This window comes from Dicentrarchus labrax, unplaced genomic scaffold (genome assembly GCF_905237075.1).
Source record: "Dicentrarchus labrax unplaced genomic scaffold, dlabrax2021, whole genome shotgun sequence".
Lineage (NCBI taxonomy): Eukaryota > Metazoa > Chordata > Actinopteri > Moronidae > Dicentrarchus > Dicentrarchus labrax.
Genome location: NW_026136722.1, coordinates 3,714,125 through 3,737,564, shown reverse-complemented (window position 1 = coordinate 3,737,564; position 23,440 = coordinate 3,714,125). Strand labels below are relative to the sequence as shown.

The 23,440-nt window shown below is 39.8% G+C and overlaps 2 protein-coding genes across 3 annotated transcripts in view; one reads left to right on the top strand and one right to left on the bottom strand.

Moving 5' to 3' along the window:
- Positions 1-3,329: 3,329 nt before the first annotated feature.
- Positions 3,330-13,153, bottom strand: csf2rb (colony stimulating factor 2 receptor subunit beta). 2 transcript variants are annotated; one of them, XM_051388045.1, is made up of 15 exons: positions 13,019-13,153; positions 11,118-11,289; positions 9,476-9,593; positions 9,152-9,321; positions 8,834-8,988; positions 8,180-8,324; positions 7,705-7,837; positions 7,452-7,606; positions 6,679-6,812; positions 6,375-6,552; positions 6,094-6,190; positions 5,799-5,865; positions 5,620-5,699; positions 5,319-5,481; positions 3,330-4,538 (listed from the first exon to the last, which is right to left on the bottom strand). In XM_051388045.1, exons 2-15 carry the CDS (start codon positions 11,212-11,214, stop codon positions 4,158-4,160), a joined length of 2,073 nt encoding a protein of 690 aa, XP_051244005.1. In that variant the 5' UTR covers positions 11,215-11,289; positions 13,019-13,153; the 3' UTR covers positions 3,330-4,157. The 2 variants fall into 2 exon arrangements, with proteins under 2 accessions (XP_051244005.1, XP_051244003.1); XM_051388043.1 differs by lacking the exon at positions 13,019-13,153 and having other exon boundaries at positions 11,118-11,336.
- An 8,530-nt stretch (positions 13,154-21,683) lies between these two features.
- pvalb6 (parvalbumin 6) overlaps positions 21,684-23,440 on the top strand; it is a 47,708-nt gene continuing 45,951 nt past the window's right edge. Inside the window, exon 1 of the mRNA XM_051388928.1 lies at positions 21,684-21,929. The gene's annotated coding sequence lies outside the window, so the exon portion shown is untranslated. The remainder of the gene's footprint in view (positions 21,930-23,440) is intronic.

The window sequence follows — 23,440 nt, the reverse complement described above, 5'->3', positions numbered from 1 at the left end:
GAAGCATAATAAATGCTAATACCCTCAGATTTAACCCTCTTTAAAATAAAGGGGGCTTATTTACGTGTACATAGTTGTCTTCACACAGTTTGGGCTTAAAGAGCCACGTTCTTCATCTGAACTTCACATAATTTGCATAAGTCTGTGCCAAATTTTGCAAAAAGCTATATAGCACCTGTGTCTCACCCTTAATCCCCCCTGCATGTGACTCCTTCAATTCAGTGTGTATTCACGCATCACTTCCCGTTGCCCTACTGTCAATCTCACACAGACGTACTACTTCTAAACAGCAGACCATCTCCAAATTCAGCATGGAGGTGGGATGCCTGTTTTTCAACGGGTGTCCGAGCAGCTCCCCACCCCCCACGGACTTCAAGAGGAGTGCGTGGAGGCATGTTGACTGTGACAAACACACACAGGCATGCTCACGCTCATTCAAACACACACAGGGGTCAACCACCATGACAGTGTGGGAGGGTCTCTGAGGGACCAGGCTGTGACTAAAGACACGAGATGGTTCATAGCTGACTGGTTGACCTTAAAAGACGAAATGGCTTGTTGGGCCTCAACAACACTGTTACCTAACCAGCAAACAAGCACTGGAACAATATAATGACCCATCGTGGCCCGAACCTGAAGAACAATCTAACAAAGACCAACCTTACTATGAACCATGACCCAACCATTATCATTACTTCCATCATTAGTTCCAATCCAGTCACATGATAGTAACTTGGGATTCATTGGTGGTTTGTTCCTTGGATTTACATGCACACTGCACTGTTGGCAACTTTTTAAAACCCCAAGAATTCTGAATTCATTACAACTATGTCCCAAAGGACTGTAACTGTCCTCTGGGCACCGTCACCTTATAGCCAGAATCTCCTGGATATTTGCTTGGTTATTCGATTATTTGGCAAGTCAGCTGAACTGGAATCAAATTGCTCTTAAATGTAAGTGTGACCTTGTCTCTTGTATGGTGCATGGTGGGACACGCTAGGATGAATAGGATTTCTGTTCTTTCATCTTTTTTATTTTAGGCTGTCCCCATATATCTTCAAAAACAACTAGTTTATATGATGTGTTGTCCAACATCTAACGGCAAAAGCATTTACAACAGTACCGAACGGCCACGCTCAAAGGTAGGGTAAAAAAGGCGGGATCATAAAGAGTATGCAAGACACACACGCAAAACATTAAAAGTTGTGGTGCGGAGGGGTCTTCCAGTATTATATTGTTCAACCATCCAACAAGCACTTCAGTTGGAGCATACTTGTGCCTTTCTCATGTTGTGGGGAATAATCTCACTTTTAAATCATGTCCCCCAAAGACTGGATTTAAAGTTTGGTTACGGTTAAGATAATGGTTTGGGTGAAGCGTGAAGTGGGTATGGTTAAGGCTAGAGTCGGTCTCTAGAGAATTAATGAATGCAGTGTCCTCTTAAATGATGGAGACAAAATTGTGTAATTTGTGAAATCAGGCACTGAAACATGTGGAGGACCTCTGGGAATGTGCATCCATGCAGAACAGGAGCAGCCTCAATGTTACTTAACTAAAAGCCTGTTTAAGCTTCAGTCTTTTCTCTCCTCTCGTCTCAGCAATAGTCAGTGTGATCAAGCCTCACTGCAATTTCAATAAAACACTACCTCTATTCGAGGTCTCCTCCATCGGCGTCGAGCTGATGATTACTCATCTGTGGTATTAAAAAATGCTTTGGTTTATGAGGACAGATCTCAGACTTTTAGAGGAAAATAATGGAAAATGTATGTATTAACATGTCACCTATTTCATCTCTCATCCTGTCCAAGCTCAGTGATAAGATAATATAGTGCTTAAAAAGAACAACAAAAATATTTAAGAAACGAAACCAAAGAACAACGACATTATACTAACCAGACGGTAAGCATGTATTTGTCTCTTAGAAGACATATCTCTGTCTGTGTTTCGGTATGGCCTGGATTCCCTGATGTCCACTAGTGAGGAAACAGAAGGCCTTTGAACAGGAGGTTACACAAGCATCCGTGTGGCGCCACGCACTCCCTACACCTTCCAGCACTTTTATTTTCCTGTTTTTATGTACGACAAAGGACAGGGACATGCTGTACACAGATGACCACACAAGCCTGTCATCAAGCACATACACACTAACTCTGGTCTTTCCATCAACTCCCACCTTTGTCCTTTATCTGTTCTTTTTTCACTGATCAAGATCAATATGAATCTCTCACTCATTCACTCACTCAAAGCACCCTCCCCCCTCCAGGGAACAATAGCCCTCTGACGGTGACTGTGAGGAATGTGGCTGTTTTTTGGGGCTGAGCATCTGAAAAGCCAGGAATGCTGGGAAAACACATCAAATCACCTTCCCCTCGCCTTCCACTTGCCATGGCCAAGGACAAGAGAGTGCCTTAGCGTTTTCTCGGGCATCATGACTCAGTTGGTGTGTGTCAAACTGCTCTTCAACCTCAGCAGACAGGAAGTTGTACCTAGCGATGGGCTGAAAACACAGGAAGTTCGATATCAGCATGCCTGGAATTCCAGCATTGTGTTTTCACCGCAGAGACAAGAACGACTTATGCATTGCTCAAGCACAATATGTTCATGATATGAATGTCTTACAGTAAGAATGCATGGCAACCTCTATGTATTACATACTCACAGAGACCCTGAATACTCTGCACAACGCTGTCAGGTTAGACAGATGTGCAGATAAACAGAGCAATAAATTAGATAACAGTGTGAATTTGTCTGTGTGAGAGAAATAGAGTGAGAGTCTAGCTATACATAGTTTGGCAGACTCAGTGATATCTACATCTGGAGCTATCAGCTGCCAAATTACTGTACATACATGTCTAACCTGAAAATGTGGCACCTGACATTAGGAAAAAACAGTTTTAAGCAAAATACGAGGGGTAGAAACTGCTACCACCTTACAGGTGTGTTTGTCATGGCTTTGTAAGTTGTTACGTTGTGTAATTTCTCACGTGTGTACTATTGTGAATTAGAGAAAGAGACGAGAGAGAGAAATTAGTACAAGGCATGACAACTACAATACCATAAGTTCTAATGCTAAGTGTGATGTGACTGCAAGAATTATGCCATAGAAATGTATAATTTCTGTGTGAACACATTCTTAAATTTACATTAATTACTCCAGAGTGAAACAAAAGCTAAACAGAGATATATTTAATTTGTATTTATTGCAGGACAGCTGTATCAGACTACATTAGTTTTAGCTACCTAATAAAGACTGAAAACTTTAAATGCTAGTGTATGTTTGTGTGTATGTGTTTGTGGTGTGTAAGCCATTCATAAAGCACAGACAAATATTATTTGTGACAATTTTACTATCACAATACAAAAGTGCAGCAAATATTTCACATTTTCACATTACACTCATTCATAGCTGAATATCAAAACATACATATACTGTAAATAACACAAGCTGAAGGACATGGCATTCCTGAAAAGTAACTTTAACATATTTCCAGTACGTTGTCCTCTCATTTTAAATGATGCCTTGAACACAACATAGCAGTATCAGCACATCAGCATGTAGATAACATATATTCAGTAACACATAAGCTACAACATTGACAACAAGGTCCTAACTTACCCACCCCTGTGCAAACGTGCATACATGACCACAGTGAACATGGCAGTCAGCAAAGTCACGCACTTGTTTCTCCATGAAATGCAGCTGTCATAATTCTGCTTTTTACCTCAGCAGTGATGGAAGAAATTAGTTTGAGGAAGTAATAAAAATTACAATATTTCAACACAGTTCTTGAGAATCTGTGGATACATTACGTGTGAACATTTTACATTCTTCCCTGCTTACAAAAATATATAGTATATGATCTTCATATTATGTGTATATTTGTAATAATGAAGTCCATCCCTTACATTTACTCACAGGCTCAGCTCACTACTGCCCTCCATTGGTCGGCCAACCAACCTGATATTAGGTCAGATAAACATAAAACCAAGCCAAATGTATTCACATGGTTGCATTTTTTCACATGGAAGCATAAGTAGCTTTAAAATAAAGTGGAAAGCTTATGAAAAACAAAAACAAAACATGACATAGTTTTATCTGCTGAGAAAGCCTCCTTGATGTCCTCTCCCTTTAAGTACTGCAGGTTACTTTTCTGCTCTCATGTGGGGTATGGGAGGTGGCAGTACCCCGAGGCCTGTATGGTGCCCCCTTGAGGCCAGGGAGTGAATGGTCCTGGCGTGTAGGCCGGTGGAGGTTGCTGGCTGCTTGTGGGCTCACTGAGGCCCAGCTGGACATACGTCTTATCTCGACGTTGTTGGTCCTGCTCAGTGCTTTCGTGCCTGCTTGTGTTTGTGTTGGCATCGCTGTGAGATATAAGATCCTGTGTGGACCTGGAGACATTGCGGCTGGGCAGACACACATAACCTTCCCCGTAAAGGGTGAAATTCACAGGGGAGGGAGATGCAGAGTGATCTGAGGGGCCTTCTTTCTCTTCCTCTTCACACCTGACATCCACTGACTTGCAGCTTCGCTCTGATGCCTGTCAAAAAGAAACAATGCTGTTAGGTATGCAGGTAATGGCTGCAAACTAATTAAGAATATTTCTTGTCATTTGCTAATTTATAAACCGCTCTACAGTCTTTGCAAGTGGCTCTTCTAAATTGTTTTTGGTATAGCATTTGATTTGATTTGATTTGACTGTAATTAAAGAAATAGTTTTAGAAAACACTTTAAGCTTTCTTGCTGAGAGTTAGATGAGAAAATGGACACCACATCTCTGTACCCTTTGAAGCTACAACCAGCAGCCAGTTAGCTTAGCTTAGAATAAAGACTGGAAGCAGTGGGAAACAGCTAGCCCGGCTTTGTCCAAATGTAACAAAATCCACCTACCAGTACCTCTAAAGCTTGCTATTTAACATATATCTTTGTTGTTTATTTCATATAAAATGTAAAAATGGCACATGACTTTTTCTTGTTGTGGAGCATGGACTTCCCAGAATTGCACGTGGCCAGGACAGTCTGGCACATAACTCACTGTAAAACCACAACATGTCTTTTTTACACACTTGTATGCAAATAAGTATTCTGCACTTCCTGGCAGATGGCGGAGAAATAGACAAATATCTGATGCAATGTTAGGAACACATTATGTATATTGGACAGTATTTCAGCAGTTATAAAACACAAAAGCAGAAAGAAATGGAACATTCAGAGCTGAATGTCTTTGCTTTTGTGTGTCTGATCTACTGTGAGTGCTTGAGAAATTCTCAGCACCTGGATACTTGACAAATGACACAGAGTGGGATTGTGAGTCGCTGACCTGACAGAAGATGTACGGCCCGCTGAAGCTCATGGAGGATGTGTCAGAGCTGGTAACCCCCTCAGCAGGGGAGGGCAGGTTATCACACTTCCAGCAGCCCTCATCCTGCTCCAAACACTTTTTTTCACTGTCCTCTGCCGGCCACAGCAAAGCGTCTGAAGAGCTGCAGGGAGAGACAGAGCAGAAAGTGTTTTTGCTAGATAACACAGAATCGGTGTATCATGTATTCATTCATGCATCAGAGATATTTGTTTTTATTATTATCTGTCTGGAAATGTCCAGTATGAAACATAATTACTACCATGTTGATATGCTGTTGAAGTGCTGCACTTTGCACATGGACGTGATTTCACTCTGCATGAGGGTCCAGCTGGTGGCAGACTGGGTCACAAAAATACATCATGATTTACAAGTTACTCAAAATACAATCAGACAAACACAAATTATGTCTTAAGACGTGAGATTCAATCAAAGTCTCACCTTGATCTCAGACAGGATTTTGCTTTTGCCTGGAGAAGGAACTGAGTCCACCCACAGAATGACCCTCCTGTTTGTTCAAAATATTAGTATATGTAAAAAAGTTGTCATTTATAAAACGTTCTTTGGCATGTAAGTAAAGCATGTCAAGTGGTTTACAGTGATACTGTCACGTTTTACAAAGCAATATAACCTTTATATTTCAAGAAGTAAGACTTGTATGTAATAAAGCACTCAGCTAATCGCAGGTTTAAAGAGAAATGAAGAAACACAAATCCAGTAAACATGAATATAGGACCTTTGACAAGCTGGAATGGTGCAGTAGAGCGTGAGGAAGACTGTGGCCACAACCACACTGACGGCCAAATAGATCAGGGTGGCTGGGGACCAGGTGGCTGTGAGGGGACAGAAAACACAACAGATGATGATAATGGTGATGATCATTCGTCATATGTACTATGAGGCGTTTTTTGGCCCATGCTGTTTACCTCTGACTAAACACAATAAATAACAAAAAGTAATTCCCACAAGAATCAATGAAATACTGTCTGTATTTGTGTGCATGCTGCTATAAAGTACCCTTGTGTGAGATCCACGCCACAGGTTTAGTCCATTCAGAGGGGATTCCCCTAAAGTTGGAATCTTTTTCAAAGACGATCAGAGTCCGGACCTTGACCTGGTAGCGCTGGGACGGGACCAGAGAAGCATCCAGGATGGGCAAAGACGTAGACCCCTCTGAAATGTTCACGATAGATTTCTGAAAATAGAAAGCATATAAATCTCCTAAAATGTGCCCATTTGTTTTTAAGGCATATATGTTATTTCATGAGAAGCATTATTCAAAATATTAAAGTGTATGAAAGGGTTGGTAAAATGTTCTCACCTCATCCTCTGTCCTGTAATAGCAGAGCTGATAATACAGTTTGAGCTTTGAAGCTGTGATTGAATCTTTCCATTGCACCATCCAGCGTTCGCCTTTGTCCTCCACCTTTATCTGCTGCGGTGGGTCGGGTCGAACTACGCAACAAGACATTTGTTTGTAGAAGACACATTAAACCATGATGGTTTATGGGAGGTTTGTTTCCAAAAAGTTTTACACATTTGCATAATCACTCCTGTAAACACATACAGTCCAGAAAAGTTCTCTTTTTTTAATGAAATGGAAAGAACAGAGATGAATGTATTTAGTGTTTATTTTGTTTTGTATTTGTATAATGGCAATAAGTAATGACTGCTGCTGACTTATGCTTCAATATTATGTGTAACAATTTGTTGGCGTTTGTTTTAATTTAGTATTTAGTGTTTCTGTATGTCCATGTCTCATGTTGGACTGAATCTGTTCAGTTGTTTTTTGGTGAATATTTATGTGTGTTATGTTTGAGTTGTTTCATGACCGAATAAAACAAATTCTTTTGCTATCTTATTGCCTGGTGATAAACCAACAGGGACGTAATAGTGCCATTCAAACACTAGGTGGGGGCACTCAATCACGTCCCAGTTGCTCAGCTCTGTGTGTCTGCACAGCTTCCTGTGGCTTTATCACCTCATTGTGTGCTTTTTAATTTGGCAGGACTACTCAGAGCGACACACTCTCCTCCCCACCTCCACTCAGTCTGTCCTATAATGTTGTGCCCTCTGTGTCGAATCTGTACTCACTGTGTTCTCTGGACATAAAAATCTTGGCATTGCGTGTTGGTTGGAGCTCTAGCAGCAGATGTGCAGGGTCTGCGACAGTCAGTGAGCAGCTGTACTTCAGCGCTTTCCTGCTGAGGTCAGAAGTGACTGTGGGGTTCACACAACATCTCTCAGACCTGAAGGCAGGGATTAAAAGGAGAGGAGAGGAGGGGGATGCTCAGGTGAATGAATAAATGACAACCAGGTGGTATTGTGAGCGTCACACTCGACTTACGGTGCAGTTTGGTTGTGTCGACAGGCCAGCTGGTAGGTAATGAAGTGAGCCAGCTCTCTGTTCACCTCCCAGCTACATATCACCTCCTTCTCTCCATCCAGTACACAATGCAAACTGGGAAACTGCCCAGCATCTAGAGCCAGAAGAGAGAGAGGGAGAGAGAGAAAGAGCTAATAGCAACAGCTGCAAAGCTTCAGACTTTTCCGGGGCTCTCATAAAAATGGACAGAGGGAGAAGATTAGAAATGTGAGGGAAGGAGATAAGGAGCAGGGTCGGTAAAGAGGGGTAAAATGATCCAATACATTCAATCTTCGAGGCCAGATGGTTTACTAACAAATGTCAAAGTTGAAGCTAATGTGTGCACATGCAAGAAAGTATTTACAATGCTGGTGGTATGAACAATTCATATTATACGGGAAATTAAATTCAGTAGAGCACTTCATCTGGTATATCGCCCAGCACTACTTGGACTCACCATCTTCAGTGTACCAGGTCACCACAGGACTCCAGTGGCTCCACTGACCCACGCTGACCCGGGCCCTCACCCTGGCTTCATACCTGAGACCTGGAAGCAACAATTGCTTCTCTAGTTTCATACTGGTGTTTGTGACATCCTCAGTCTGCAGAGAGAATGAAAACATGTGTGTGAGTTCTGGCTTACGACATATTTAAGTCAAAGTCAAAGTCAAAGACATATTTTCTTTCTTTCTGCTCTCAGTGTGCGCTGATATATATAATTATGTTAGTTTACATCATATTGGCTCTGGCCTACAATGCCTTTATTTAGCAAATAAAGCAAATCTTTCTGAAATAAACTAAAATGGCGAACAAACCAGTGTCCCTATAAAAGGAAATCTACAATGTGGTTTACAGAAAAACTGCTTTCGTTATCATTACCAAATATAAAGCAGGAAGCTGTTTAAATGTCACTTGCTGTGTTCAGGAACAACAATTGCACAACTGTCCTTTAATGCCGGACAAAATTTTGTTGAATTGAGACATTGCAAAATTGCTAGGCTGATCTTTCAGAACCCACTTCATGATTTAAAAAATAACATTTGTCTCTACAGTAAAGTGTCATGTGGTCACAAGCTGGTAGCAGAGTATGTACAGTATGTTTGATGCTAACCGTCCAGTTGTCCTGTGTTTCTGTCCTGTAGCTGAGCTGATATGTGATGTTTTTGTTCAGGGAGGAGGTGGAAGGGTAGGAGCTGGACCAGGTGAGACGTTGGCCTCCATCACCTTCAACGTGTGTGGACAGATTGACTGGTGGGCGAGCTCTTACTGCACAACACAAAAACACACCGTTGAAGGGATGACACTACTGAATACAAACAATATGCAGTACATTATTTCCTCATAAAATGTATTAATTTGTACATATTAGCACATTTTATTTTGATTCATATTAAAGGTGACAGTTCTGATTGACAGATTGTGAACTCACAGTGCTGAGAAAGATTCAGAGGCCTGTGTGGAACAGATGAGCAGATGGTCTCTGTCTTCTCTTTGAGGAAGAAGACAGTGTGCTTGATGCCAATGGAAAATGCCCGAGTTTTATATCTACACTGGAACCTCCTGTGCTCGCTTGCATTACCATAAGGCATACACTCCTTGCTGCAAGGACAAAAGATAAAGAGCTGTGGGACATAAAACTTTGACATATTCCCCATAATCCTCCACTATATCCTATGTTTTGATCAGTTTTCATCTTTCAATGAAACACTTTCTCTGATTTGAGTCTATACAACCATCCAGCCGCTTTTTTTACCTGTGATTTCCTTTCTTGAACCGGAGCTGCAGCGTCATGTTTGTGTGTTGACTCCACTTGCAGTGGACATAGGAGTTGTAGTCATTATAGCACTGTAAGGATTTCAGCAATGGAGACTCTGGGAAGGGAGGGAAAAGTGTTTTTTTCAGGTAATTGGTCAACTACTGTGCTAAACAGCTTAAAGGTCCCGTGTGTAACATTCAGGAGGCTCTATTGGCAGAAATGGAATATAATATTCATAGGGATATTTTCAGTAGTATATAATCACCTGACTATAGTAACTGTTATGTTTTTGTTACTTTAGATTGAGCCATTATTATCTACAGATAGTGTGGGCCGTCTTCCACTGGGACCACTATGTTGAACCGCCATGTCTCTACAGTAGCATTTCTCCTTCAGTCTGTTTCCATTGCTAAAAAAACAGGCTGAGCTCATCATAAGCAAATAATTGATAAAAAAAACAATCTTTCTTTTTGTTCTTTGGCTATGACATCCCCTTGGGAGACCTATTCAACCTTACAGTGAATCGGGATGAAAAGTAAAATGACATAATGTTAACGTTATAGAAATTTAAAAAATGATGGATAGTTTTTATTTAGTTTTTAAATAGTTCTTGTTATGGGTTGTAATGTTGAATCAGAATTTCACATGAATCATCTTTTTAATGCAATTTGTATTATTATTATCATTATTATTATTATTATTATTATTATTATTATTATTATTATTATTATTATTGTGTATTTAATTCTTTAGGCCGCTTGAATAACAATTGAATTTCCTTTAAGTGCTCCTGTTTGACCGTAGTGCCTGGTAAAATTTGTTTTTTGATCAGTGTGTGTTAGAGGAAGACTCACCCATCCTATGCTTGTTTTTTTTTTCCCTTCTGTATAGTATACGGTAGCTCTAAAGGTAGTTAGAATAGCATCATAGGAGGGACTGAGACATTGGTAAATTATCAGAAACAGTTCCACTTTACCAGCAATCCCCCAACTTAAATAGTACGCATAATTCATTAACCCTGATGCCTTAAGGTGTGAACAGCATTTTGGCTGTAATTTATTACTTACATTTTGGGCATCTTAGTCTAATAATGTTTTTTTTTTTGTCCTAAGTCTTTAAGAGTACTTAAACCTGTAATTTAAATGAACTTGTTTAAAAATATTTCTGTATCTTGAAGAATAACATGAAGAATAAGATTGCAGCTTTCTACACTAGAATGATGAAAAAGATGACTTTAGAATGAAGACATGTTGAAAACTCTCCTATGATGCACTTTTATAGGAAAATAAAACTTTAATGAGTCAATTCCTGACCATGTTTTTCACTAAGCGACTCATCACATTTTAGAAGCTGACAACATGTTTTGCATGAAAGTTGATCATCGGCAAAGTACTAACTATAGCTGTCAGATAAATGTAGTAAAAAGTATAATATTTAATGCTGAAATAGCAGAGTAAAAGTATAAAACTGTTACTTCAAAGCTGTATTCAACCACTGATTGTAACCATTCCTTATATTTGTATCACACAAACAGTACAACAAAAAGCAATCCAAGGAATGCAGATTTATCTGAGCAATGATCCGATTTATAATCTAGAATTACTCAAACTGACACATTTTAAGGATTTTCTAGACTTACCGCTCTGTAAGCTCTCCTGGACGGCACAGCTATCGTCAGAGAAATGAGCCAGAGGAGGAAGCATTGGCCAAAGCATAAGCCATAAGAGAGGCATCATTCCTGGGGACAGACACTGGTAGGAGACCCCCCCCTCCCCCTTTAATTTTTTCTGAGCTGGTCTCAGGAAACTTTACTGTTGATGAGAGGGGAGGTCGGGTATATACATATTGAAAGAGAGAGAAAGAGAGAGAGGGAGAGAGAGAGAGAGAGAGAGAGAGAGAGAGAGAGAGAGAGAGAGAGAGAGAGAGAGAGTAGTTCATTTACTAGAAATAATGAAGAAATGAGTCATGACCACAGTACCAGCCCTTACTTCCGCTTTGACTGTCTGCTTGTTGTGGGATGTCACCACACATCCGCCTGTCTCTTATCTTTCTCTCTCACATGTGTTATTAAACAGATACACATGCTGTCTCTGGAGACACATATCAACGAAAAGATACCAAATACTGATGACACAGATGAGCGGTTTTACAACTCTGATGAAATATTATAGATAGATATATATATAATAAGACACTTGGACATGTTAAGAGTACTGATACAACATAAAAGATACAATAACATTAATATTAAATATTACGTTTTGCCTAAATTTCTTCGGCTACTACATGATTTTAGTCATTGTTAATATTTACTAAATGCAAATTCTGTTTTCATTTAGTTATAAATGTCTAATTTATTGCGATTTTATTTTATTCTATTTAGTTTTTCAGATTCAATGATCTGGACCTAAAACCGGACCTAAGTTGCTTACACATTTAACACAAAGGTGTAATTTCTGATTGTAAATCCAACCTGCAAAGTTCATAAAAAAAAGACCCTTAAGATCATTTATCAGCTTCTGATAATTTTAAAATATTTAAACGCATAGAACGTTTCTACAATTTCTGCAGTTCTGAATGGTAATTGATTATTGCTACAAAGTGAATGTGAAAACTGAAAAGTTAAGAAAAGCTTCCTAATAAAACAACCATTATCTGACAATGATTTTAAAAATATATTTAACATATTTTACAATGGATCCCAGTCATTCAATAATATAAATATTGAAACTATTTGAATTATTTTGCTGTTAAAATATCTTCAAATAAAGCAAGAAATATAAAAAAAAGAGAAAATAAAGTGTAATAATCTCAAAGCATTAATCATAAACCGGGGCGGGGGGATTTTAAGGGTCAGTCAGGCGAAACAGTCCCCACTTCTGGCTTGCTGTTTACAGTAGCAGGCTTGGGGAAAAACCCATTGAGATTGTGGGAAGCCAACACTATGAAACCAAATAACCTTCTTTTATTGTCTGCTACACAGCAGAGCACAAGTGTCAGGTATGACAGTGAAGCTGACATGAAACCAGCAGCAGAGCAATATCAAAGGCAAATGGAGATACACCCAAATATAAGCATGGAAACGCTGCATATGTAGGAAAATGACTGAACGAATAAGGCATCATGAATTACCATCATAATAAAATGATTAAACTGTCGACTGACTTTGCTTTTGGTCTTTTGCTGACATGATCAAAAAGTTACATTCCTACACTGATGTCAGTGTGGCACTCTATTAAACAATTCCTGTCTCATTTACTGTCAAAATTCACAGTAATTCACATTTCATCACATTTGAGTCACAGGACGTCATCAAGTTGCTTTGCATGTTGTCAATTCCATTTGCCTTTTACTTCCTCCTTCCAGATAAGTACTAATATCATTATGGTAAGTACACATACATGGAAATACACACATACACCTTTTTGTACAGCCTATAGACCGTTTCAAGCTGTGGAATGAAATTAAGTATAGATCTGAGCAATATGACACTATCAGCCATTCACTAAATCAAACACAGTATGTCTTCCAGTCACCTACCTTACATAATTTCCTTTGTCCGTCTGTCACCATTGCTTCCTTCTTGTCAGCTAGCTCCTCACAAATACTGTCGAGAAGTCTGTGGGAGTTTCCTCTGTGACGAGTTCCTCTTTCTGTCCACAGTGGCACTTAATATCCTTATCCCTCTCATACATTATCAGCTGTTTTAATTTGCACGCCCTTGAATGCTGTCATTGGTTGTCACACCCATATTTTGGACATACAGCAACTGTAGTTAAAGACAGACGCAGGGACATCTCCTGGGGTCACCTGCACAAAAATGCATATATGGGATTGGCCTATCTTGACACTATTTGGCACAGCAGTTACAAAAACCTACTGTACTACCGTGTACTATAACAGTACACCTGCCAAAACCAATAACATGCAACGTTTTCTGACATTACTTTTACGTTTCCTGTTTAAATGCAATAAATCAGTCCAATTTTGCTTTCTGGTCTCATAGAGGATACACATTTTGGTTTCATGATACAGCCTACTCAAGATATGCTAGCTAAAATCAAGTATCAGTGGTTAATCAACCGCATGCTTTGAGATAACAGCACAGATACACATTTGGTCCATGTAGTAGCTCTGCCGTATGCAGCTGAAACCTCTGTTGGTTAGACATTAGGGTGAGCTCCGCTTGTTTACTATTACAAATGACAACATTGCAGTTTATCTGTTTGCATTACTGTGTACAGCTACTTTCAGTTAAACTGTCTTACTTACAGTAAACCGGTATTACATTTTCCAGGTGACTTTAAACACTCCACCGAACTGGCCCGACCTCACTGAAGTCAATCAAACGTGGGTGTCATGAGCGTAATCTGTCAGCATCGGTTCATGTGGTGCACCCACTTCTTTTGAGGAGGCACAGTTTCACACACTCCTGTGTTAGTAAAACGCACAATTTTACCCCAATTCAGAATTCACATTTGAGTTGGAAATATTTATTAATGATCTGGGTGATGGAGACAAAATATAATGCATTGTTACAGATGAGAGCATAAGTAAACAGGATGTGCAGAGGTTAAAATTAGATCCACCTTGAGAGCAGCTACAACATTAAATCGACAGATTCTAATGTGGACATAATAGAAAAATAGTAACATAGTAGTGTTTTTACTTTCAAAACTTTACGTATATTTTGCTAATAATGATTCTGTACTTTTACAGATTTTCACAGGAACTGTGTGTGTAATAGTGTACATTTAAACTTCTCTATTGCTATTGCATTATGAAAGACTTTTGCAAACAGGGACTTGCTATGTTGTTTTCATTATATTTTTACTCCATTTAGTAATATCTGAACCTAAGAATCAAATTATGATTTAAAGTTCTGGCTATTTGACCAAACATACATTGAGTATGTTGTTGCAACTCAAAATAAAAGTATTGCTAATAAGACTAATGGATTTATATTTATGTATGTGGTATCTAGTGGTGCAACTCCCTTGCTTCAACCTTGCCCTCAAAGCACAAAGGAGAAATTACAATGGTGGCAAAACGTGTGAAAAACACAAACATCTCTATCTAGAGTCAGTGTTTGGTTTGTCTGTTCTGGGCTACTGTAGAAACATGGAGGTTCAACATTGCAGCCTCCAAGGAAGGCGACCCAAAGTGTCACACACCGGACATTTAAATGTTGGTAAACCATTCGTAAGTGTTTCATTTTAAATAAGAGCTCATTGCTGTCTCTCTGCTTTCCTGTTATGATACTGACAGTAATTCTGGTCGGACTGTTTCTAGTTCAGATAAAACTCATACTGAGTCAGCCACCAGCTCATGTTAGTTGTACAATCACTAAATTAGACTTTCACTTACCATTACACTCATCTCAAATAAATACATTTGTCAGACGCATAGGATAAATAAAATAAAATGTGTAATATTCACACTTACAATTACCGTCTCTTTTCACCTTTTAAATAGGATTATAAACTGCCTTTTCATAAAAGAAAATGGGCTTCTACTGAGTTCTCATCAGGACTTTAGTCTCTTTCACTTTCTAACCAATATTAATTCCTCAAAAACAAATTAGAAACTGAAGTCGGACTTAATCCTGACTCAAACATGTCTTTCAGATCTTCTTTCTCTGAAACATCAACAGTCTTCTACGAAGGAGGAATGCTATTAGAGGACATCTGACATTTTCCAGTCTCGACACTGCCCTGCCACTCAGATTTTACATATAGCTGCACACTTTGCATTACATGTATGCTACAGTTACACTTGTCACTTCAATATGACTTTCTGACAGATCCAGCAGTGTACATGTCTCGGATCATGAGCCACATCACAGTCTTACAACAGTCTTGGCTTGATGCCTTTGAGTCACGAGGAAGAAGAAAACCAACAAAATCAATGTGACAAAGAGAGCTGGATGAAAAATGTAAAGGACGTATTAAGGCCGTGTAGGAAAAGCCACAAACATGCATGCACAGCATCAAATGTTTATGACTGGATCTCAGAAATAATACAAAATATTGGTTTAAAGATAAAAATAAAACAGAAGGTAAACCTCTGTGACTTTATCTGCTGGTGAGTTTGCTGTTCATTGTTTTCGATCGAAAAGCCAGTTCATGTCAAATCAGCTTCATTATTCACACTATTTGTTATTCAAAAGGCTCAGCTGATTGTTTTTTTCTTTCTCACTCTGTCTCTTGTCCTCTGACTTCCTGCTAACAAATATCTTTAACGCCTTCAGTTTGAGCAAAGCTAAAGATGGGTGAAGGTGCAACATGACCAATTCCTCATTTCAACTGCTGCCATTTTGCAGTGACTCACATGATTCACATTTGCAATACTTTTATATTTGATTTTAAAACGAATGGTACAGTTAGAAAAAAATAAAAAAATATATATACATAACATAAACATATTCTTAGATGCCACATGCACAAGGGGCTCAGAACAATGAAACACCCTCTGTTTCTTACAGGTTGTCATTTTTATTTTTTGCAAAACAAACTCAAACGGATATTCAGCCACTGGTTGCTGTTGCGATAAAGTTGTCAGAATTAGCACTTCACAGTGGGTTTGGTATAGGCTCAGACAAGTTGGGAAGACTAGAATAGCTTGTTTCTCTAGAGAAAGAAGAAAAAACCCTTCCTCTGGTTCTCGGAAATGATGAGGAACTCGCCAATCAACTTACTGATCTGTACATGTCAGCAGCTTGAGGTCTGTTGGCGTCACAAATCACACGGTCAGAACTTGGTGGTCAAACAATGGTTTACGAGCTCTCTTTGCGTTCTCAAGAATACATCAAAAATAGGGTGTTTTGCAAAGAAAAGTTAAATATGTGTGGCCATAAAACTTGAACGTGAGAATGAGCAGCGTGTGTATGGTGACGACATTGGGGCTGAAGTGTAAAGATAAAGACGCTGATATAGATCACTCTTCTATTTTTGATATACCCTGAGGGTTTTTTACTGCAGCGGTGGAAGCAGTACTCATATCTTTGATGTAAATAAGGGTGGCAATACTGTTCTGTAAAGATACTCTGTTACAATCCAGATTTTCACTTAAGTAAAATGGACTTAAAAAGCATCAGTGTGTAGGATTTAGTGGCATCTAGCCGTGCAGGTGCAGATTCAAACTCTCTTGCTTCATCCTCCCTTTCCAAATGTGAAGGAGAGACTTGCTTTAATATGTAAGGAGTAATTTTGAATAATTTCGTACTGTTGGAGAGTTTAATCTATGGCACAGTATCATATTTTATAAATGAATCATATGTTTTGTTTGTAAAATTTTAATCGGTAAACTAACTCCAGCTGTCAGATAAATTTGGCAATACAATTTTCTGAAATATAGTAGAAGTTTAAAGTATACTTGAGTATTTTAATTGTATGCTAAAATGCTAAAAGTACCTCAAAATTGCACTTAAGTACAGTTCTTGACAACCATTGGTATACTGCACACTGCTTTTCTTCATATCATTCAGCTGTTCACTTTAACAATAATAATAATTTTGTATAATGCAAAAGAAAATTGTTAAACATCTTGATACAATTTTCCAGGCTGCTTAGCAATGCAGTTTCAGTGTCAACAGTGCCACCTAGTGATTACACATGATAACAAGGAGTAGAAAACAAAGATATGCTTGTACAAAACAGTTGCTCATAAATTAGTAGTTTGTTTCAGTCTTAGTTCAATGGGTTGTTCTTAGTCTTCAATAAATATGATTAGTCCTTTAGTTCCCACAGGCTAGACTGAATTGGACAAATTCACAAAAACATTAGCAGTGCTGAATGCCAAAGGTTTGGGTTGAGACTTATCTAATTATGAAAGAACCTCCGGGGGATCAAATCGGTTTCTCTTTGAATGGCTTTATCTCTCTGTGTTAGTGAAATGATAAATAACATCAGAGACGTCATCTCCAACAGCCACAGTGTGTTTACGTTCTTTTTAATCAATCTGGACACATAAAATATATAAAACCTATATAAATAATAAATAAATTAAATCTATTGTTAATGCTTCTGCATACATATGAAGCAAACCATACCAGATTTTTGTAGCACATATTTGCAGCCGCATGACAATCCAGATAGATTTGATCCTTTAAATCAGTGCTGGACCAGAAACCACACTATGAAGGTCTTACATTAATGTGGCTCCTAGAGAGGGGCCACCAAAAGGGCCATAAATCATATGGTAGCATATCAATAATAAAACTATGTGCACAGATTAACTTTATTACAGTTTAAGGAACAGTACCAGTTTAAAGATTACAGTACAAGTTGACACGGTTTACAAGCCTGAGCAGGAATCAACAGGAAACTTGTATTTCCTTTTCACCACTAACAGCTTTACCACCATGCATCCTGTTCAGCAGTCTGTCTGCAAATGTACGAAAAAGGAAAAAAGAGATTAGGTTTTATTTAGGATTTTTTTCCCCCAATGTAAGTTATTTATTTCACATGTCACAGTAGTTTGTCACAGCTTTTTATTTACTAAAGGTACAACCAGCCTTCTCAGTCTAAATTTCAATTTCAAGTGCTGTCCCATTTTGTGATTTCTACAGATAAGAAAGATGTGCTGTTATAAATCCTGCCATGTGTATCTTTAACAGTGTATTGGGGCATGAATTTATGGTCTCAATTACAGGTGGATTTTACAGGGACATATTCACACTTTTGGCAATTTTGAACGCCACCTGCAACTCTTAAGTGAACATAATTTGCATGTAAAAGATTTACACAGTAAGGGATCATCGTGTAATCTGCAAAATCTGCAAAAAATGCATAAGTGTGAGGGTGGAATTTATAGATTATTATTATTAAAAGATTATATCCTGCATCTGAAATAATTATACTGGGGGAGATTTTAGAGGAAGATTTTAATCACTGGTCTGCCAAATCAGTGCTGATACACAGAATGATCCGAACGACTGGACAAATCTGTTGTTGTTGACTAATAGATCTGCTTTCAAAATTGCACAGCCATCATCCTGTTTGTGTAAAATTAAATACTCTTTGAGGCTAATGAGAATGTAATGTGAATTAATGAGATCAATAGTGAGTGTGTGTGTGTGTGTGAGAGAGAGGAGGACTAGAGCAGGAGAATAAGTCAGAGAGTCAATTATTGGACTCTTTATTAAGAAAGGCATTCTTGTCCAATAAGAATACATTATAGTAATTATAAAGTAGTTGTAGTTTAATCTGAGCAGAGTGCTCTGGGATGATAAACAGCTGGAGGAGACATGCCTTGCTCTCTTTCTTCTGTCTCATTAATTCTCTGCCTTCTCTTTCTATCACAGGACACACACACACACACACACACACACACACACACACACACACACACACACACAGTTGCTTTCCATTACTGCCCATTTCCCCAAATCACTTGAGAACAATGAAATCAAAAGCAAGACCAGAAATCACATTGAAGTTTATGCTAGTGTCAGCGGTGCTGCATGCAGCCACTGACATGACATGAGTGCTCAAAAGCATCCACTTAACGATGCATGCAATAGCCTGAAAACAGTGATAGTACAGTGACCTCCTTTACTTTTCTCACTTTCTCCTCCAGATAGTGTTAAGAAAAGTCTAGAATCAAGCAATGATTTTAATCTGAATAAACAATTTATGTGTTTTGACTTTGGAGGGTGTGCAGGCGCACTGACTTAATCTTTTATTGCCAGTGGTGCTTGTGCAGGTCTGGCAGCCAGAGTCTGATCTAAGATGTTGAAGCTGCAGCTCTGGAGTCGACAGAAACGTAGCAGCTTGTAAGGCGAAATCCCTCAAAGCTGAAACTGCGCCCGCATCTCTCTTTCCCCCCTCTCTCTCTCTCTCTCTCTCTCTCTCTCTCTTGCTGTCTATCTTACCAACACAAAATATGTAAGTGGGCTTTTTACTTGCAGTACAAATCCATGCACACACAGATGTCCAACACATTCTGGAGGGTGATTTGCCTGAGAGTCTCACTGGGGTGAATCCCATGGTGCTGCACAGTAGTGTTTGCAAAACAACCCATTACAGGGAAGCCTTGGGGCATTTTAGATTGTTTTGAAAATCTGTATAGTTGATTTTACAGGCTTTCATGAAAATGGGCTGCTACTGGGGTATGTTTAAACAGCTGAGCGAAGCAATTTTTTTCAAGGGAGACAAGATGTCCCAGGATTAAACTCTATGTTGGCCGGCATCCACTCTGCTGATGTGTCCTTGAGCAAATGAATCCTCACCTTGAGAAAATGAATCCTCGCCTCGTCAGCTCCAGAGTACTGTAGCTGACCCAGACCTCTGACACTGAATACAAAGAGATTTTCAAATGCATCACATCTGTATTATCACAAGCCCCTTTTATAGCGCCCCAGGTCCAACTGTGATGAATAAGACTTGACCCATAATTTGAAATCAGTACTTTTAAAAAAAAACATGTCCTGAAGGTATTTTACCCTGCTGCACTTTTTCAGTGCATTCAGAGAGGGATCAGTTTGCCTGCAAAGGGAAAAGAGTCACAGACACGGCCACGCTCATGCAAAAATGAAACACACAAGCTAATTTGGATTAGGATTTATTTTACTGCACTGTAATAATAGGCGGATTGCTGAATGGTCCTACCTGGGCAAAGCCAGACAGAGCATCTGTTTGAAGTGACTGTTAACATTTCTTATTAGGTCAGTCAAACATCTACAAACAGACGCATAACAACACAAAGAGATGCAAAATGAAGACAAAACACTAGAAAACGCAAAGAAGTCCAATGTGACTAGAAAGAGACACAGAATTACTACAAAGAAACAAAAAAGATTACAAAATGACTACAAAGAGCCATAAAACAACCATAAACAGATGCACGACATCTACAAAGAGATGTGAAATGACTACAAAAAGTTACAATACAACCTCAAAGAAATGAAACATAATTATAAAGAGACATTGGATTACTACAAAGAGAAATGACTACAAGAACAAAACAACTTCAAAGAACCATAAGTTGATGCTTAATGACCACAAAAACCACAAAATGACTATGAAGAGTCAATAAACAAACACAAATAGATGCAAAAAACACGGATGCAAGAAGAGATGTAATACAACCACAAAGACACAAAATGACTAGCTAGTCATTGTTTTGCATCTCTTTCAGGCGGGGTGTCTTGCTCCTATGTAGGAGGGGCCTTTTTCCTGTCTGTACCCAGTGGCCTGTTTTCCATTCGGCCATGACTGTAAAGTGTTTTGAGGTCACATCCATTCAGTGATACTGTATTGCACGTTACCATTCACATGTGACCCATCACCCTCCCCTCAACTTTCTGAAAAGGCAGATGACAGATCAGTGGATATTGACAATAGCATCATGCTCCATTCAGCTTTCTTTTTCTTTCCTCCTTTTCTTTCCATCTCTTCTTCACCACCCTTTCATCCTTGATTGCATTTAACCAGAGGCCAATCTGCTCCTCTTTCTCTACTCTCCACTTTACTTCTCTAATGCCCTCTGCCATTATCACGCCATCCTTTTCTTAGTATACCATGTTCCCAGATTCCATTTTTGTAACCAGCTCTCAGTTCTTCTTTCCTCATCTTCTCCCATCTCTCTCCCTCTCTTTTTCCCTCCCAGCCCTTTGTCCGCTGGCTCCTGTAAGTTATTGCTCCAAAGTTAATTGCAGTATCTGCACTGCAACACACCAACACACGATTGGATTACAGTGTGATTTAATGGATGGAAGGACATTTTCTCCACTCTGAAATTGATTGTCTCCAGAGACCGGCAGCATGTGACGGCTTGACATGAGTTGTACTTGTATTTTTTGGTGGCTGTAAAAGGTTACAGTTGTAATGGAGTAAAGAGAGTTGTGTTGTAAAATCTGATGGTTTCACTTCTTTTCCTCCAAATTATCAGAGCCTTCTGGATTACAGTGTAAATATACCTCTTTCAGTGTTCTCTCTTCTTCTCTGCCCTTCCTGCTTCTCCTCCCTTCTCTTCCCCTCTTCCTCTCTTTCTTCTCTGCCTCTGAATCCTTGTCCCTCCTCCCTCCCTCCTATCTCCAACTTTCCTCTTCCTCCATTCCCTGCAATCCCTCCTCCTCCTCTTCTCAAACATCACACAATCCCCTCCTATCCCAATCCAGCGCACTCTCACTCTCTCCCTCCCTCTTCCTTTATCTCTCCCTCCCTCTCTCTTTCTCCCCTTCATCTCACCTCCAGCCAGCCGGAGCACCCTCCTCCTCTTCACACAGCCCGCCTGCTCTCGTCCACTTTCTCTCTCTCTCTCTCTCTCTCTCTCTCTTTATACCTCTCACTCTCTCTGCAGTGTCTTGTCTTTTATCTCTCTTTCTCTCTCTTTTTGTCTCTTTCTCTCCTCCACTTCTCTTTAGCCGCCAGAAGCTCGCAGGCTTGCCTCTCCTCCTCCAACCACTGAAGGTTCAGAAGCAGTCGGGACGAAGACTCTATCACTGGAGGTAAGTGTCTACAGTGTGTCTGTGTGTGTTGGTGGTGGTGGTCATTAACCTGCATCAGCTGCTGCTTCAGATGGGATGACTGGTGAAAAGAAGAGAATATGGGGAGAGACAAAAAGGTGTATTGGAGCAATCCAGCTGTTCTGCAGTATATGGGAGAGTGACATGACAGGAGGGTGAAAAAGATATAAAAGAGGCAAACATTACTAGATGATGATGATGAAGATGACAGTGATGATGTGTCAGGGGAAAAGTGAAAGAAAAGCATGGCAAAAGAAGGGCTATTTTGATGCAACAATCCACTGCTGCATCCTAAAAGACAAAAAAGAATCAGAGAGAGTTCAGGAGATGGAAAGAAAAGCAAAAATGGAAATGAGGGCATGAGAAAAAAACAAACTCAATCATAAATTAAAGCCAAGCAGCGGAGCGGACCCGCACCCCACCCAACCGGGCGTGCGCGGCCGCCGCGGCCGCGAACACTTGGGACCACAACATGAAAATGTCACGTAAATCAGCCAAAACGCCACGCAGCGCTACCACCTGTTGCCGGAAGGGGCGCTATCACTATGTCTTAATATTGTCATGTAGACAAGTTCAGGCGGGACTGCGAACACACGTGAAGTTTCATGAGATTGGACGACGACGCTGAAGTTATGAGGACGTGTTCAGGCGAGACTGTTACAGAATATAGAAGTTCACTGGAGATGGACATTGCACACTGAAGTTATGAGTGGTATTTCATGGCGAATCCACTGAATTGACAAGTCGCACTGGCACGGTCATTTCACGAACGCAGCACAAAATCGCCATGCAGCGCTACCACCTGTTGCCAGAAGGTGGCGCTATCACCATGTCTTAATATGTCATGTAGACGTGTTCAGGGTGGGACTGTTATCAAACACGTGAAGTTTCATTGAGATTGGATCATGTACGCTGAAGTTATGAGGACGTGTTCAGGGTGGGACTGTACACTGAAGTTGAGTACTATCTGTTTATGGGAATGGTCGAAATTCAACGCAACCCCACGGGTACGCCTTTGACGGAATGTCGTAAATAGCACAACTTTAATCATGAATGTCTTGGATTGCGCGATTAAATTTGAAGTAGATCCGAAAATCAGGAGGAGTTCGTGAAATACAACGCAAAACACCAAAATGCGCACGGAATCACTATGGCCAAGTTTGAGGGCACGCCACGGACACGCCCTTCAACGTACATGCACAAATAGCACAACTTTTAATCAGCACCATTTTTGAGTGGACTCACAAATTTTAAAGCATATTCGATAAATTCCCTAGGAGGAGTTCGTCAAATACAACGCAAAAGTTCGCAAATCGAAACTTTAAATCAAAATGGCCGACTTCCGGGGGTGTCGGGTATGGGTCCAAGAGGCTTTTGTACGTCCCGACATTCTAAACGGGCCTACCGAGTTTCGTACATATCGGTGAAACGTGGCGCCGGGGCTGCTGTATTTTTATCCTGTAGGGGCGCTACACACAGGACAAACACGATTT